The sequence below is a fragment of the Chanodichthys erythropterus genome, chromosome 10, assembly GCF_024489055.1.
Source record: "Chanodichthys erythropterus isolate Z2021 chromosome 10, ASM2448905v1, whole genome shotgun sequence".
Lineage (NCBI taxonomy): Eukaryota > Metazoa > Chordata > Actinopteri > Cypriniformes > Xenocyprididae > Chanodichthys > Chanodichthys erythropterus.
The window spans coordinates 54,875,402-54,893,078 of NC_090230.1; the positions used below are offsets into that span (position 1 = coordinate 54,875,402).

The window sequence follows — 17,677 nt, forward strand, 5'->3', positions numbered from 1 at the left end:
GTCACTGGTAGTGTGAACGCAGCTTTAAATTCCAAGCTCTTCAATGGTTTGCTAAAACCAAATGTCAATCACAAAATCAGAAAACAAACTATATTATACAACAGTTTCGGTTTATGGATTTGATTGGCCAAGCAGGGTTCTAAGTGTGCTTATATTTAGTTTAACATCATTGGGATGTTTCACAACATAACTCTGCTCCAGAATATGTGAGAGGTGGGGAGTTGAAGTGGAGTTGTGTGATTTGCGTGTTGTGTGGAGCAAAGAGGGGGTTTGTTGAAAGTTTGTCAAAAGAGTGTTTGTGTTTTTTTGCATTCCAGAATCACTCATCGTAGGTTTGTCTCACTGGTGAGTGGGAGCAAGAAATGGAAAACCCGGAGTGGAGCTGGAACAGATTGATTGTAGAAGGCTTTGACTGGAATGCTTCTGCTTCATCATATACTCTATTCCATTTTTTTTGTGTTGCCTGACGACACATAATGCTCCGTTTTTCTTTTAGAACTATTTTCATTGGCAGATTAAAAATATACAAACTAACAGGTGGAATTTTGCTACTAAATATCTGTTGAGTTGTGGTCTGGTCGTCATTTAGAGATCAGTCATCATAGTTGAAAGGTCATAACCATGAGAATATAAGAACAAGATCAACCTCATTTACATACCAACTGTGTCTGTGCTTTTCGCCATTAGTTTTGACATACAAACCTGAGCCAATCACAGCAAAGGTCATTTACATTTAGAAGTCTTAAAGGTACAGAAGCAAAAACTGGCTGTTTAATTCTAAAGAACAGAGATGTGGAAATGTAGAACAAAATTACAACAGATTTTGCTCCATGACTAACATTATTTGCAGACTTCAGGGCAAAAATAAACTGCTAACAAAAGGTCAGAGACATGGCCTGGTGGGAAAAGCAATGTGCTCCGACGTGTTGTGTACGTGGGAGACTTTAGTTCGAATCCAGGTTGGGTAATTTCCTGATCCGATTCATCCCCCCACCCACCCATGCTTCCTGTCTGCTCTCTCACAGTCTAAATCAATAAAATCCCAAAAATAAACAACCAAAAATGGATACATGGCCTCCGTACCAAACGGACAATAGGTATTTGGGATCCAAACACCAATGTTATTTAAAGTCTCATGCATATAAAAAAACAACTACAACAACAACAACAACAACAACAATCAATTCATAAAATGCAGTCATCCAGACATTTGAGATCTACCTCCAATGTAAATGAGATGAAGCAGTTTGTAGTTCTTATTAATAATGAGTTCATGCACAGGGTCATACATGATACACACACACACACAGCAGGTATGAGTTCAGCACAGCGTTTGTGTTATTCAACTCAGCCAGGTGTTGTTGGAAGGGAGAGCTCGCTTCACAGGCGGAGCTACTGCCGTGCCGTCTCCCTATTGGAGCGTTATTGTCCCCTCAGCCTACCAGGAAAGAACACAAAGCGTATCTTTGCTTTTTTTAGATGAAATTCAAATGAGCCCAGGCAGAGTATGAATATGCAAAAAAAGGCAGAAAAACGATAGAATCTCTTTACCCTTTACAGCTAAGCCCCTCTCTGATGCCTGTGACATTTTGTGCGCTGAGATGGGCTGAGAGTGATGAAACATGACACTGATGTTCAGCACCCGCATCGTAATTGCCATTTCTCTGAACACACCCTCAGAGGGCCAGGGCGGGTCACACGGCCCCGCCCTCACCGGCACATGCTGCACATCAGCACCGGCCGCCAACTCCACCATGCCATTTTCCCACTATGCCATCATTACAGTTGAGTGTCTTTAATTAGTCGAGGAGAGAGAGAGAGAGGTCTGATTGCAATTATATCCTTTCATTGGCATTCTCCCATCAGCCTTAAATTCTGTATGAAACCTAGAATGCTACTCGTTATAGAGACAGACAATTTGACTTCAATAGCTTCAAAAATGTCCTCTTGAAAGGGGAAAAAATGCAAAAGTGTTTGGATTTTCCAAATATTTGATCATCAGATATTTTTAGAGGCATTTCATGAATAGTCACAGTATATACTTGATGTGATATAAATAAAGATTCTTCATATGTCAAGGAAGGTTGCAAATATAGAAACTCAAAAGCTGTCAAGGATCTGTCCAGGTCACACGTCAGCCTAAAATGAAATAAAATAAATAACAACTCCATGAAGCCATTTTCAGCCTCATTAAGATCTGTTGCATTATTTTTTCCATTACTTTTATGACAATTAGGCACATTTTCCTCCAGTAGTCATTACCGTAACGCAAAAAACTCATTACTTTAATGTCATCTACGTCAGCCAGCCAGCATTTTATCTTGGTGATAGATTTAATTAGCAGAATCGAAGAATTAACAATGTTACAACAACAACAACAAAAAACAATATTCAATACTTGACAAAAAACCAAATGTTGCATCAAAGAACATAAGATTTGTACGTTCACACCAAGGATAACTATAAAATTTATATAATCATTGTAATTCTATGAGAATAGTGTGAGCCACACCTCACAAGGTATAAAAATATCAACATAGTATAACAATACCGTTGGCATCACACTATTTTTTTCCAGCTGACAAACGATAAAAACATTTGGCAGCCAATAAGATTCCACCTGATTTTAAAGAGCACAAGCATTTAAAGCAACAGGCGACAAAACTGCACCATGTGCTTATAATTATCAGAATGTTATCATTCATTGATGTGGACTAAGGATGCACAGATGTATCGGTCAATAATCGGTATCGACCAATAAATGCAATTGTTTTTACTATTGGCCATCGGCTGATTGTTTAAGAACGGCTAATGATCCAGGCCAATTATATCCTGTCAAACAAAAGGAGGTAGAAAAAGTGTCAGACTGCATCTCAAACTGTGTGAGAAGAAAATGTCTCGTGTTGAATGTAGGGCTGTCCATGTGACAAAAACGCATTAAAGGGTTAGTTCACCCAAAAATGAAAATAATGTAATTTATTACTCACCCTCATGTCGTTCCACACCCGTAAGACCTTCGGTAATCTTCAGAACGCAAATTAAGATATTTTAGTTGAAATCTGATGGCTCAGTGAGGCCTCCATAGCCATCACGATCACTTCCTCTCTCAAGATCCATAAAGGTACTAAAAACATATTTAAATCAGTTCATGTGAGTACAGTGGTTCAATATTAATTTTATAAAGCGACGAGAATATTTTTGGTGCGCCAAAAAAACAAAATAATGACTTTTATTGTGATGCCCGAAACACTGCTTCATGAATCTTTATGAATCTTTTGTGTCGAATCATTTAAATGTTTTTAGTATATTAATGGATCTTGAAGGAGGAAGGAAGTGTCATTGCTGGCTATGGAGGCCTCACTGAGTCATTGGATTTCAACAAAAATATTTAATTTGTGTTCTGAAGATTAACAAAGGTCTTAAGGGTGTAGAACAGCATGAGAGTGAGTAATAAATTACATTATTTTTGGGTGAACTAACCCTTTAACAATAATAATTAAAAAAAAAAAAACAGTGACATTAAAGCAAACTATTTGAACTATGAATCACCCATAGTTCCCGTCACTTAACGTGCATTTACCTCAGGAAAGATAACCAATGTTCACGGTTCCTTAGTTATCTATAAGATGAGCTTATTTACTGTTAATGATATATGCATATTTGAATAAATTTATCATGAAGACAAGTGTTTATGAAAACTACCTTATGTGCAGCTGAGTTGTATACAAACATTTCAGTTTTTATTTGAGTGTAATTATTAGATCTAAAAATAAATAGAAGTTGAATGCAATAGTTTGAGCTCTGTTGTTAATTTCATCCTCTAATATTCAAGTAATGTACCAAATGAGAGGGTTCTCTGGATAGTTTACAGCATTAATTGGGAGAGAAAATCAAACTATTGATATCATTAGATATCATTCTGAATAATCGGTATTGTCTGAAATATTTTGTAGTATCGGTGCATCTTTAGTGTGTATTGTTATTGTTTTAGTTGTTTTAATAATTAACATTTTTGGTGTGAACCAAGTGTGCCAGACACGTCCTAAAAATTGAAGCCAAAGCATTTGGATCGTTTCTTGGTGGCTGGCTGTAGCATTCGTCATAAACGGCACGCTCTCCATGTAATCGAACGAGATGTGACCCAAACTAAAAAATCGTTCGAAAAAATATTCTACAGTGGAAGGAAGCTCTGTCCATCTTTTTGTACAGTCTATGGTGTGAACGGGCCTAAACACTCTCACATGGGCACTGTGCCATCCTTAATGGTCAGCTCTAAAAATAAAAATCTGCAATCATTACGGTAATGAGAATATGGAGAGCTAATGAATGTCAGTTGTATGAAAAAATGTCATAAATAAGCTTCATTTGAAGCCTGTTAAAATTAGCTTCATTTCACTTTTTGCAAAATATTGTTATTATTATTTTATTATTATGATTTTGGGGTGAAATGTGACCTGGACATGTGTTGATGAGATTCACCCTGTCAACCATCTCTGCTAAGTCATCTACTTTGTTTACCTTCAGGTGTTAAACTTCTCTTAAATTCATTTCAAGTAAATGAGTCTTTCTTGTTTATCTCTCTCAGCATTCGCAAAACAAAACCTTTATTGGGAGCTAATGCAAATGAAAATGCACAGGTGTGACTTGTTTTCTTGATAGGGGAGACGTTATCACCGCAAGAACAAACAAAAAGCTACTGCTACTTGTTGCTGAATGTTATTCAAAAGACGTGTTGCAATTGCAAAAAAAAATCTCCTAGGGAAATTAAAACTTTTAAATGATCTTTTTAAAATGGAGCGGAAAAGAAGACAAGGCTTTAAAGATAGTTAATAATGGTTTGATCATTTTATAGCCTGGCTGGGGGATATTCTGTAATTAACAGGGGCAGAGAAAATGAAATCAGGTTGTCAGGGTTGCAGAAGTTAATAATGTAAAAGCGCAATTTTCACCGTTCATTAATCTGGAGAGCACGTCGCTGGAGGTTATCTCCAGGATTTTTTATATAAGTGTGGACAAGCTATTGTTTTGACACAAGGCATCTGAGTAAACGGTGTAGACTAAAAACAAACACAAGGGCTTTTCTTAAAGGAATAGTTGAGACAAAAATGAAAGTTGTGTCATTTACTCACCCTCACTTCCACTTATTTAACTTGATGCATCATGTTTGGTTACATGCGAGAACAACGTTGCTCGGAGTCAGAGGTGTTATGATGCGTCATATTTGAATATATGCAAACTAGGGCTGCATGACATTGGGGGAAAAAACAACATTGCAATAATTTTTACTGCAATATATCGCCATATAAAAAATACAGGAATTTTTTTATCAGATTACTTGAATAGCTACATTTGGGAAGAATTAATTATTCTAGAATGAGTGGGGTGTATTTGTTGAGAAGTGCATCTGCAAAGAAAATAAAAATAATTTTAAAAACTAAAAAATGACTGTTAATGCTGAAGACTTTTTTTTTTAAATGTGTGAACCATCCTTTAAAGTCAACATGAAATCAGAAATTGACAATTCTTGTTTTTTATGTAATAATGCTGTATTTATTATAAATGGTTTACCCATGCACATCAATAAATGTACCCAACCTCATAATTTTTAATCAAAATAACTTCCCATTCCTCTTGCAGCAACATCTTTTCTCTTCTCTGATGTGTTTACTGGAGCGAGGGCGGGACGATAAACTGTTACTCATATGAGATCCACCAATAGTAAAACCCAACGATCCCATCAATTCCCTGTGGACACAATCAAGTCCCGCCCTACATTTTTTTTCTTTTTTGAGAAGCCGTTTCACTCAGATACATGTCACAATAGGGAAGAAAAGACTATTGTAACTTTCATTTCATGTTGACTTTAAAGGTGCCCAAGAACATGTTTTCAAAAGATGTAATATAAGTCTAAGGTGTCCCCTGAATGTGTCTGTGAAGTTTCAACTCAAAATACCCCATAGATTTTTTTTTAAATATTTTTTTAACTGCCTATTTTGGGGCATCATTATAAACGCGCCGATTTATGCAGCGCGGCCCCTTTAAATCTCGTGCTCTCCGCCAACGGAGCTTGCGCTTGCCTTAAACAACATAAACAAAGTTCAAACAGCTAATATAACCCTCAAAATGGATCTTTACAAAGTGTTCGTCATGCAGCATGTCTAATCGCGTAAGTATAGTATTTAATTGGATGTTTACATTTGATTCTGCTTGAGTTTGATTGTGCTCCGTGGCTAACGGCTAATGCTACACTGTTGGAGAGATTTATAAAGAATGAAGTTGTGTTTATGAATTATACAGACTGAAAGTGTTTAAAAAATGAAAATAACGACAGTCTTGTCTCCGTGAATATAGTAAGAAACGATGGTAACTTTAACCACATTTAACAGTACATTAGCAACATGCTAACGAAACATTTAGAAAGACAATTTACAAAAATCACTAAAAATATAATGTTATCATGGATTATGTCAGTTATTATTGCTCCATCTGCCATTTTTCGCTATTGTTCTTGCTTGCTTACCTAGTCTGATGATTCAGCTGTGCTCATCCAGACGTTAATACTGGCTGCCCTTGTGTAATGCCTTTCATAATGTTGGGAACATGGGCTGGCATATGCAAATATTGCGGGGCGTACATATTAATGATCCCGACTGTTACGTAACAGTCAGTGTTATGTTGAGATTCGCCTGTTCTTCGGAGGTCTTTTAAACAAATGAGATTTATATAAGAAGGAGGAAACAATGGTGTTTGAGACTCACTGTATGTCATTTCCATGTATTGAACTCTTGTTATTCAACTATGCCGAGGTAAATTCAATTTTTGAATCTAGGGCACCTTTAAGGACCCTATCATACACTAGAAACAATGTGACGCCAGGTGTGACGCAAGCGTTTTTGATAGTTTCAGCCCGACACAGTTATCATTTTCACATCCTGCGCCACGTTGTTTAAATAGCCAATGCATTTGTGCCTATTTGTGCATGCTGGTTTGAAAATGAGGTGTGTTAAGATGCATTGTTGGCATGTTGCTATTTTGAGGCAACTGAAATAGACAGATCCGTTCCTTGCTAGACAAGTGTTCAGTTTTTCCACTTGCAAATTCCACCATGTAAATAACGAGTCCGCCATGGCGCGAGTGTAACTGGCTTTTAAAGGGAATGGTATATTAGGCTACGTTCACACTGCAGGCTGAAACGACCCAATTCCGATTTTTTTGCCCCTATGCGACCTGTATCTGATCTTTTCATGACAGTCTGAACGACACAGATCCGATCTTTTCAAATGTGACCCAGGCCACTTGGGTATGTGGTCCTGAATCCGATACGTATCCGATCTTTTGAAATGCGACCTCCGTCTGAACGGCCAGACCACATGTATCCGACCCGTACGTCATTGATACGCTACAAATGTCATAATTGTGCGTTGAAGTAGGCGGGAACGAGAAGATAAACAACAACCATGGCGGACGATGCTGCTGAGACCAGTCAATGGAAGGGAAGCTAGGTCACAGATTTAATTAATATTTGGGGTGACAGCTCTATTCAGGCCAAACTCGAGGGCTCTTATCGGAACCGGGCGGTTTACGAAAACATTTCCAGCAAAATGGCCGAGCGTGGTTACAGACGATCCTGGCTCCAATGCCAGCGAAAAATAAAAAGCCTCCGAGCCAAATACAAGGAGGTTAAAGCCTGGAACAAGCGAGGTGGCCGTCTACTTCCGCAAACAACGAGTGACGTCGTTGACCGTTGCGTACTCTTCTGCGCATGCGGGTCACTTTTGGGTCATTTCACGTTCACACAGGAGATCACAAAAGGTCGCATTTAATTGAAAATGTGAACGGCCTTGCAAAAAAATCGAATTTTTTCAAAAAATCGGAATTGAGCATTAAGCCCTGCAGTGTGAACGTAGCCTTAGACTCTGATTGGTTTATTGCACATTACGCCCAAAACGCACGCATTACTCATTAAGAGAATAGGGACAACCCTTTTAGACCATTTTTCCAATCGTTAAACTAGCAAAAGGCGATTTGGACATGCCCTAAGTACACTTGTGCCGTGCACTTTAGACCATGCGCTTAGATCATTAAAATAGAGCCCTAAGAGTTGAATGATTTGGGAAAAATTTAAGTTCACAACTTCACACTTGTGTACTCTTTACAAAAACCAACTAAAACCTCTTTTAGTAACCATAAAGTGTACAGAGTTAAAAATAAATAAATAAATAAATAATTTCTCTCATAGGCCACATTCCCACTGATTTTGGCTATAAAATAATAATGTGATTTTTATTGTGATTATTATAAAAAAAAATATTACACAGTGATTATTATAAAATTAAAAACATTACACAAACAGTTTGTAAATGAACAAAACCGCTTAGTGCATATATTTATTTGATTTAATCACAGATTTCATGTGACTTCAATAGACTATATCATACAGCCCTAATGTGAATGCAAATGAGAATTGAGATTAGCTGATTTTTTGTTTAGTTACTTTTGGTTTGTGCTAAGCATAAGAAAGTGCTGTTTTATCATTTTTGGATCTTGACAGCTCAAGCCCTCCGTTCATTTTCATTGTGTGGAAAAGAGCAGCTTGAACATTCTTCAAAACACCTCCTTCTGTATTCCACAGAAGAATGAATTAATGTTTTCATTTTTGGTGAACTGTTCCTTGAACATAAATTTGCTCAGGCAAGATAATAAAGCCCCTTTATTCATATGGAAACAGAGAACAAATTATTATTTATTATGAAAAGCCATTTCAAAACATCATAATATAGTGTATAAACCCCAAAATTGGACAGAGCCATTGATCCTATGGGCACTGTGGGATGCTCGGTTGCTGTTTTTTGATGTTGAAAGCAGCAAAGAGAATAACCATGGAAACAGGAGGGGGGGGTGTTTTCAAAGGGAGGTTTCTCCTTATGTAATATTCAGTACCAACGATGCCACCAAGGAGAATATCAGGATAAACTGCCCTCACAGCCCAAAATTACAGCTAAAATTCACAAAACAATCCTAGCGTTTGTAATGCAATTAGCTATAGCATAGCTGAGCCCATATATAAACAATGTATCTGGCTGTAACAGATCCTGCGAAAAGCAGTAAATACCTGCCTGTGCCGGCTAGTGAAAGAAAAACTACCACTTCCCTGGAAAGGCACAAATATTACACAGCTGACAGCAAACAAATCAGTATCCTCAAGACTCAAGCCATCCGCTTCCACTGGGTTTCACCACAACATGTTGCTGTGCCAAATTGCCCTGTTACCACGGGCATTGCCAGACAATAACATTTTCCATCAGACCAAATTGAGGAATTGAAGAGTGAATTTGTGGCTGAGCGCTCTCCATTGGAGCAGGGAACAGGCTGTCTGGATGCACGCCAGGCTGAAATGATCTTTAGTTTTATCAATTTCCCCATGCGGCGGACTCAAAACAAGCTAAACTAGCGCCTGGCCTCTCAGCTTGGGCTTGAAGAGAAATGCAGGAGTGATGGTCTCCTCCTGCAGCGTGAGCAATTTTGAAATGAATATCAAAGGCAAGACAGACAACAGACCATCTCCTTCCTTCTCCTTCTCCTCCTATTATGCAACGTGTGAATAATTCCTCAGCCATTTGATGTCTCTTTGATGGCCTTGTTATTCATGTTATTGGATTTACGTATCATGCATGCAGAGACAGGCATAAAAATTTGCGCAATAATATCTCAGAGGTAAAGAATTTAGGGTGTTATGGACAAGGCAAGCATATAACTGTGATTAAATTACAACACAATGCACTGCAAAATATAAAGGTGTTTAAACCTGCATGTTCGGATGCATCAGGCTCAGCTTGCATCAGTTTCTAGGTCTGTACAAAAGGAGATAAAGTGTACACTAAAATCAATTTATTAAACAGTGTTTTTGATTTGTTTTCCAGTTAAAGTATCCAAGCGTCCATAAAACAAGATCAATTTACTTTAAGGACATTATAAGACTTGTTTTCAGAAGATCTATCTTGAATTGGGTTTATTTTTCTTGACACGTTGGCAAAGCATGAACCTCCATGAATTTATGCTTAAAACCAGATTAAAAATTATTTGTCAATAAGGTAAGGAAATAAACATTTATATTAAATTTGAGATATACATATTTAAATAAGTGATTATATTAAATATATATATATGAAAATTATTCACACCCACACATATATACATACATATCTGAACATGCCTTATCATCTAACAATTCTGCTCATTTTAATAGTATTATTTTTCCCCCCACTTATTTTCAAGTGAATGTATCCAAGCGTCCTATAAAAAAAGACCAAAATACTGATTATGAAATTGATTTTTCTGGAGTAAGAGCAACAGATCAAAGGGTGTGTAGTCAAATCTCTTTGAACAAACAGCGTTCTTCATCTGCCATCACATCTAATCATTTCCTTTCGATTCACTCTCTCAGACTGTGATGGAGAATTAATTCTCTGTCTGCTTTTTATCTTCAAGGGACCTGCTGTGTGCGTCGAGTGTGGGAACATGTGTTTAGTCTGCCTGAGTAACTGCTTTAACCTCATTCTCTCTCCCACTTTTTTATTGAAATTGTCTAGTCACCAGACCTTCAAATCATCAAATTAATTTTACCTAAAAAGGAGATAACGATCAAATTTGTATGGCTTTAGTGTATAATTGTTATTATTACTAATGTCAAAAAAACTGTAATTTCAAAAATTAAGATGGTTTTCAAACAGAACATTCTCCCTGTCTTCCATTGGTCAGACAAACAGATGGTTTATGGATTAGGGACAAACAGAGCATTTTGATAGTGCCACTGCTGTTAAATGCAACATAAATAACTGCAAATAATAATAATAATAATACAATCTTTCCAAGTTTTGTTGCTTAGTAAACATACATTTTTATACAGGTTGACATATATGCATATTGGAAACACATGGAACAGTTAACCTGGTGTCAACAGGGACTTTCATCAACAGATGGATAGTGAAAAATAACAGTACAAACTGTACTATTATTTATATTATATAGTACAAACTGTTCATTTGTTAAAAAAATAAAACAGCTTATTCTTGACACATAACATGCTCATAAAAAATCTAAAGTGCATCAAAGTTTAGTTTTTAATTTATGCAGATGTAAACAAAGTGTGTTTTTTAGATGCTGTGGCTGGCCACCGTTTCATTTTTCATGATTTTAATCACTTTTTAAAAGTAAAATTTAATTTTTAGGTAAAAATAATTCCATGCAGACTTTCAATTAGTTCATAAAAACTGCATACATGTATAACAGTCAAATATTTTTAAATGCCACACATGACACACTCTGAGCAAAAGTATTCCATGTCAAACTACCCAATTACTTTTTGCAAACTGTTTACATATTTGTGTAAATATGCATAGTTTACAATGAGTTTGTCTGTTATCATAGTTAAAAAGCATTCTCCAAAGCAAACTGAAAATATATAACTGTTTATGACATATAAACAAACAAAACTTTCATATAAATAATTTCGCACAAAAAAAATGCTATTTTTCCTCCTAACTAAAGTCTAAATGTAAAAGTTGGCCATCAAAATAAAGCAAAACTGTACCTTAAACTCATCTCCAGCATGTCAGAATATTCCTGTGTTCATAAGCGACGAGAGAGAGAGAATTAAAGAGACAGTCAGACAGACAGACAGACAGACAGAGGGAGAGAGAGAGGGGGGGAGAGGGAGAGAGTATAAGGAGGAGAGCGTTAAAAGTGCATGTGGGATGAAGGGAAGAGTGAAACAGACGGAGCTCAAGAGAACAGTGAGGGTTCGAGAGACACAGACAGAAGGACAGAAGGGAAGATGAACCGAGGGAGGGAGGAAGAGGAGGAGGGTGTTGAATGGGTGTGTGTGAGGCAGGATATGCGCGTGCACACACCATTGGTCCCTATTGTAAACCGGGACGCTGTCTGTCTGTGTGCGTGCGTGGACAAAAAGAGCGAGATAAAGAAATATGTGTGTGTGCACATATTAACTGAGAGCAAACAAGCGAATGTCGTAAAGTGTAAACTCATACCGCTGTTGAGAGGGCGCGAGCTTCATAACGGGAAGGAGAAAGAGGAAAAGACGGAGAGCAACAGGTTGATGAGCAGTCTCCCTAGAAACAGCGGGAGTGCGCACGGGGAACAGATGTCCTATGGTTTCGTATTCGCTCTCTGGCACACCGTACGTAACAAACTACAACAACACGCCGTTATGATCAACTCGACTGTCTGCGTCGTTTGTCATCTTGAAGTTGACGCTCTCGAGACAGACGGTGGCTGAATTCGGAACACCATAATAGCATAATAATCTAACTATTTCTGACATTATCTGCCATAAAAGTTTAAGGATTAGTTCACTTTAAAATTTAAATTCCCTGATAATTTACTCACCCCCATGTCATCCAAGATATTCATGTCTGTCTTTCTTCAGTCGAAAAGAAGTTAAGGTTTTTGATGAAAACAATCCAGGATTATTCTTCATATAGTGGACTTCAATGGAGCCCAAACGGTTGAAGGTCAAAATTACAGTTTACAGCGATCCCAGACGAGAAATAAGGGTCTTATCTAGAGAAATCATCGCTCATTTTCTAAAAAAGTGCATTACTGCCCTCCACAGGTCAAAGTTTGAACTAAATTGTCATATACAATATGCTAGTGCAAGTATATAACAATTAGTTCAAACTTTGAACTTTGGAGGGCAGTAATACACTTAGCAGTGTCTACACTGCCAGAAATCAAATAGAGAAGGAGAAGAAGAAGAAGAAGAAGAAGAAGAAGAAGAGCTAGTTCAAGATGAGCATTTATGGTTAAAATGTATATATATTTTATTTTTTAGAAAATGAGTGATGGTTTCTCTAGATAAGACCCTTAGTCCTCGTCTGGTATCATTTAAAGCCCTTTGAAGCTGCAATGAAACTAATTTGGACCTTCAACCATTTGGGGCCAATTGAAGTCCATTATATGGAGAATAATCCTGGAATATTTTCATCAAAAACCTTAATTTCTTTTCGACTGAAGAAAGAAGGACATGAACATCTTGGATGACATGGGGGTGAGTAAATTATCAGGAAATTTTAATTTGAAAGTGAACTAATCCTTTAAATCCTGTGAATGTGCAAGACTTCCGATTCATTAGCCGTTATATGTAAAGGCCCTGAAGAATAATTAACAAAAAGTGCAGTAAACGGTAAAACCAGCCTGTTTATGATTGCAATAACAAAAATAAAACATATAACAAATAATAAGCAGAATAAAATCATAACCAGTTTGCAACATAAATCTAATAAATAAAAAAAAAAAAAAAGAATTCAAAAAAAAAAAATGGCGCACTTGCTCATACAATAAATTAAGAGGATAATCAATGGAATACTAAAGGGTTATTAATCCCAGAGAATGTGTTTTTGTGTTTAAAACTGCGAGACACCAGGAAAAGGAAGCGGCTAGCTGTTCAGTGTGCATCAGTTCTACACTGTTATTGAGCTGTGTTATGGGATTGAATCAGTGCACTTGACAATGTCCACTATGGTTTCAGACACCACAACAAATGCCTGTCCCCTCACACAGTGCACTATAAGGTGATTTCAGGAAGGTCTGGACTAGAGATATGTGTAATAGAAAACCTGCTTTTAACTTAAGCGACACCTTTTTAGAATGCCGTGTCACGTGTGAGACACTGCAAAAGATACAAGATGTGAGCACAATGGTCAAACACGTACGTGTGTGCATGTTTACACTGAAAAACAATGGAAAAGCAGCGCAGTGAATTGCAAAAACATGTTCTGTGAACGACCAACAGAGTAGTTTGCTGTTCCGGAATCAGCAACAGTCTTCGAGGAGGCCCTGCCCACCCGGTGACTCATCCTTTTCTATTTACTTATTATTAAAAAACCTTTTTGCAAATAAATAAATAAATAAATGACACATTACAGACTTTGATTATTATAATTGAAGCATTCTCAACATTGTGAATTGGTTATTTTGGAATTGCAACGTTCATGTAACGATGCAGTTAAGTTGCCGATTAGTCATTAAATTAACATAACATACAAATAAATCAGGTAACTGGTCCACCAGTTACCTGATTTATTTGGTCAGTAATGGTCAGTAATGGAAATGTAGTTTATTGCATCACCACTTGAAAAACTTGTTAAATTGAAAAAGGTTGCAAGTTTCACACGCTCCATTTTTATCACATCATTTAATAAAGTATAAACCCTGTAATCAACTCTGTTAATTATAATGTTAGCATTCTAGTTTGGCGCATCGCTATTGGTGTAGCTGTAGTGTGAGATGAAGGACAGGGAGGGTTATGTGTGTGTGTGTGTGTGTGTGTGTGTGTGTTCTAGCTTCATTGTCTATGATATCTATTATTGAGATGGGCCCCCTCGTCAGTAACCGGATACGACTGGACAAACACAGCTAACAGAACATTCCAATTAACTAGCGCTGCTGAAAGAGCTGCCGACTTACTCCGTGTGACACTAAACGCAAACAACAGATAATATAGAACAAATGGAAAGTTAGATGAAAGGAGAATAGGGCTGTATAAAAATGAACAAGTATAACAAACATATAAGTCCACAGCGTACATGGTAAATTTTTTGCAAGTGTTCGGACACTGGCAGGCAATTTTTCTTCGATTAAAACGGGAAAAAAAAACATCAAACCAGCAGTGATATTTCAACATGCCTGCATTTGCCGCGACATGTTGGGTCTGACAAATCTAGTGTTGAGAATGTGAAAATTGTCTGTGAGGTTATTTTCAAAACAACCAGGCAGATCCAGAATTATAATTCAATTAATAGTTTCTTTCTTTCTGAAATGCAGCGAGACAGCTGGACAAACCACACTGCCCCCATCCCCCCCCAAAAAAGAAATCAAGTTGACACAGGCATCGTACGCTCGTTATTTCAAGGACGCAGGTGAGTTGAGTTTGTTTTGGTGCTTTGGGGGGGGGTGAAGGAAGGGAGGGCCTGGGCTCCTCCAATTCACTATCACAGGTTGAAAAAAAAAAGTCAAGAGCTACAGGCTCTTTGACTTTCTCTGTTGTGTGGATAGTTCAGGGACTGATATCCATCTAGTCTACATTCACACCTCAGAAGCTGACAGAACTGAGAGAACAGGAAAGTTAATCAACACCAGCTAATGAGTATTCACTTCCTGCTCGGCGTTCTTGATATTTTTGTAGCTTACAACAAAAGGGGAAAATGTTTGTTAGAGAACCTGCCAAAAACATATCTGTAATATTATTTTCATGACCATCAAAAAACCCCATGGAATCATTTTCACAGGAACATATTTAAACAGCCAATGAGCTTTAATTTACAACAGAACCATAAAACATGATTTACTACTTTCTATTGTTAATCAAATGAAGGTGATGTAAAGGGGAATTTACTAGTTTTAGAGAGCATTTGATTGGACAACAACTTGTATGCAGAACTCTGTGTGCAAGATCGGTCATTAATATTTTCAGTTCTCCAAAATAGATTATATTATATTATAATATATATATATATATATATATATATCATCAAACCAGGCATATATATATATATATATATATATATATATATATATATATATATATATATATATATATATATATATATATATATATATATATATATATATGCTAAAAGATGTTTTTAACAACTTTTTTAATGAGTAGACTAGCATAGTTGATATGATAAAAACTGACTTAAACCAACAAAACAATAATCCTGATATGAAAGGGTCTTTAAAAGTGAGAAAAGTCAGTCAATTTTATCATTAAAAAAGATGTACAGTAAATATTATTGAATGCACCTCCAGTATTCATTACCATAATGCAAATAAATGCTATATTACATTTTTAAATATTAATAAACAAAGGTAGTATTTCCTTATTTAAAAGAGAAACAGAAAATATTGCAAGCAGTTAAAATCTAATGAGAATATTGATTGAAAATGACAGAAATTACAAAAAAAAAAAAAAGAAAGTAAACTATCTGCATGCGTTGCGGTAATGAGAATCTCTTAATTGTCATAAAAATAATGTCATGTACTTCATTCTCTTTGTGCAAAATATATTTTTTTGCTTTGGATTTAAGGGTGAGATGTGGGTGAGATTCGCCAAAAAGGATTCAAACTGGCACTCCAATTTTTTGTGCTCGGATAAAACCTTGGTCTCCCTATCAAAAACTAAACAACAGAATGGATAACAGCAAGACAAAAAAGAAAGAGGAACTGCAAACTCATGTTACTGTGGGGAGGGCCAGACCGGTGTCCATTTCCCTTTAATATTGTAGGGAGGTAATAAAGAGGAGAGAACTGAAACCAGCCCAGCTGACAGTCAGGCCAGATAGGAGTGGTCATATGATCCCATCAAACTGAGCATGCCTTTTACCTGAGCTGCAGCGTCTGTGCATGGGGGAGAACGCAGAAACCAGAACGGTGAGATGTTCTGTCAGCCCTGCTTTAAAAACTGACCCCGACGCTGGAGCATATCAACATGAATTCACTGCAACTAGATAACCAACACTCAGAAACATATGCAACTATGCTGTACAGAGACATGAAAGACTATATGTCTATCTATCTATGTGAAAGAATGTGTCAGTCTGTCTTTCTATGGATTATCAAAACATGTTAAGAGACTTGCATGTTGTGTCGCTGAAAAGTTGAACTGAAAGTGGCATTTCCTCTAATACTACTGAACTAACAATGATAAAATGCACAAAAAAATCTTTCTGCGAAACACAAAAGTATTTTGAAGAGTGTTTTAGCTGGTTTTTTTGTCCGTTCGATGAAAGTCAATGGGGTCCAAAACAACACTGTTTCATTGTATGGAGAGAGAGAAAAAAAAAACATTTTTCAAAATATCTTTTGGGAAAAACTTGAGGGTGAGTAAACATAACAGTTTTAATTTTTGGGTGATCTATCCTTTTAAGGTAATGAATATAATAGAGACTTGGGGGTGTGTTTTGACTTCGGCCGGTAAGCAAACACTACAACCTTCTCACAACATCCTAGAAACCATCCAGATCGCTCTAGGTGGCTGTTTTTGTGTTTAAAAACACGAGATGCAGGGAATTGGAATGGAAAAAAGTTGGACGTTTTTAGAACAAGTGTGAGGCTGCAAAAGACACAAGTGCAACAGTTGTTTACATATGAAAACGATGAAAAGCAGTGCAGTGGAAAACACTTTCTGTGAGAACAGACACTAGCACAGCTTAACAACATGCTAAATCAACTCAGAACATCTTAGCAACCCATAGTAACCCCATGGCAAACAACCAGAACACCCTACACAAAATTTCACATTTAATTCAGTGCATTACTTGCTGTTTCTTAGTAATTATTTGAAAAATTTACTAGAAATTTCTAAGTAAAAATTGCTTAGTCAGCATTGTGGAGTTAATTTTTGCAAGGAAAAGTAGCTGTATGTAAACATCTAACAAGTAAAACTAAATCTCTAAAATATCTAAAAGTCCCTAAAGTAAATGTTTTGGTTCAGTAAAACTCATGGAAACATCACTGAACATCTACGAACCATCCAGCTAGCTAACAAAAATGTCAAAACATTACATTACACAACATTACTCAAATCAGTAAATGTCAAGGAATTTGGTCCAGCAAAGACAGCTTCCCTCATGGGGCGGGAGAGAAACATGGGGCAAAG

General features: G+C 36.8%; 1 protein-coding gene across 13 annotated transcripts in view; it reads right to left on the reverse strand.

Moving 5' to 3' along the window:
* Positions 1-17,677, reverse strand: part of ptbp3 (polypyrimidine tract binding protein 3) — a 77,008-nt gene that overhangs the window by 42,120 nt on the left and 17,211 nt on the right. The window contains exon 2 of one of the 13 annotated variants that reach the window (XM_067398250.1): positions 9,806-9,851. The exons of 8 other annotated variants lie outside the window; for them this stretch is intronic. In XM_067398250.1, the coding sequence (XP_067254351.1) occupies positions 9,806-9,823 (18 nt within the window). In that variant the 5' untranslated portion in view covers positions 9,824-9,851. Of the gene's footprint in view, positions 1-9,805; positions 9,852-11,590; positions 12,389-17,677 lie in introns of those variants that run through there. 4 more of the 13 variants (XM_067398259.1, XM_067398254.1, XM_067398252.1 and 1 more) reach the window with 4 other exon arrangements.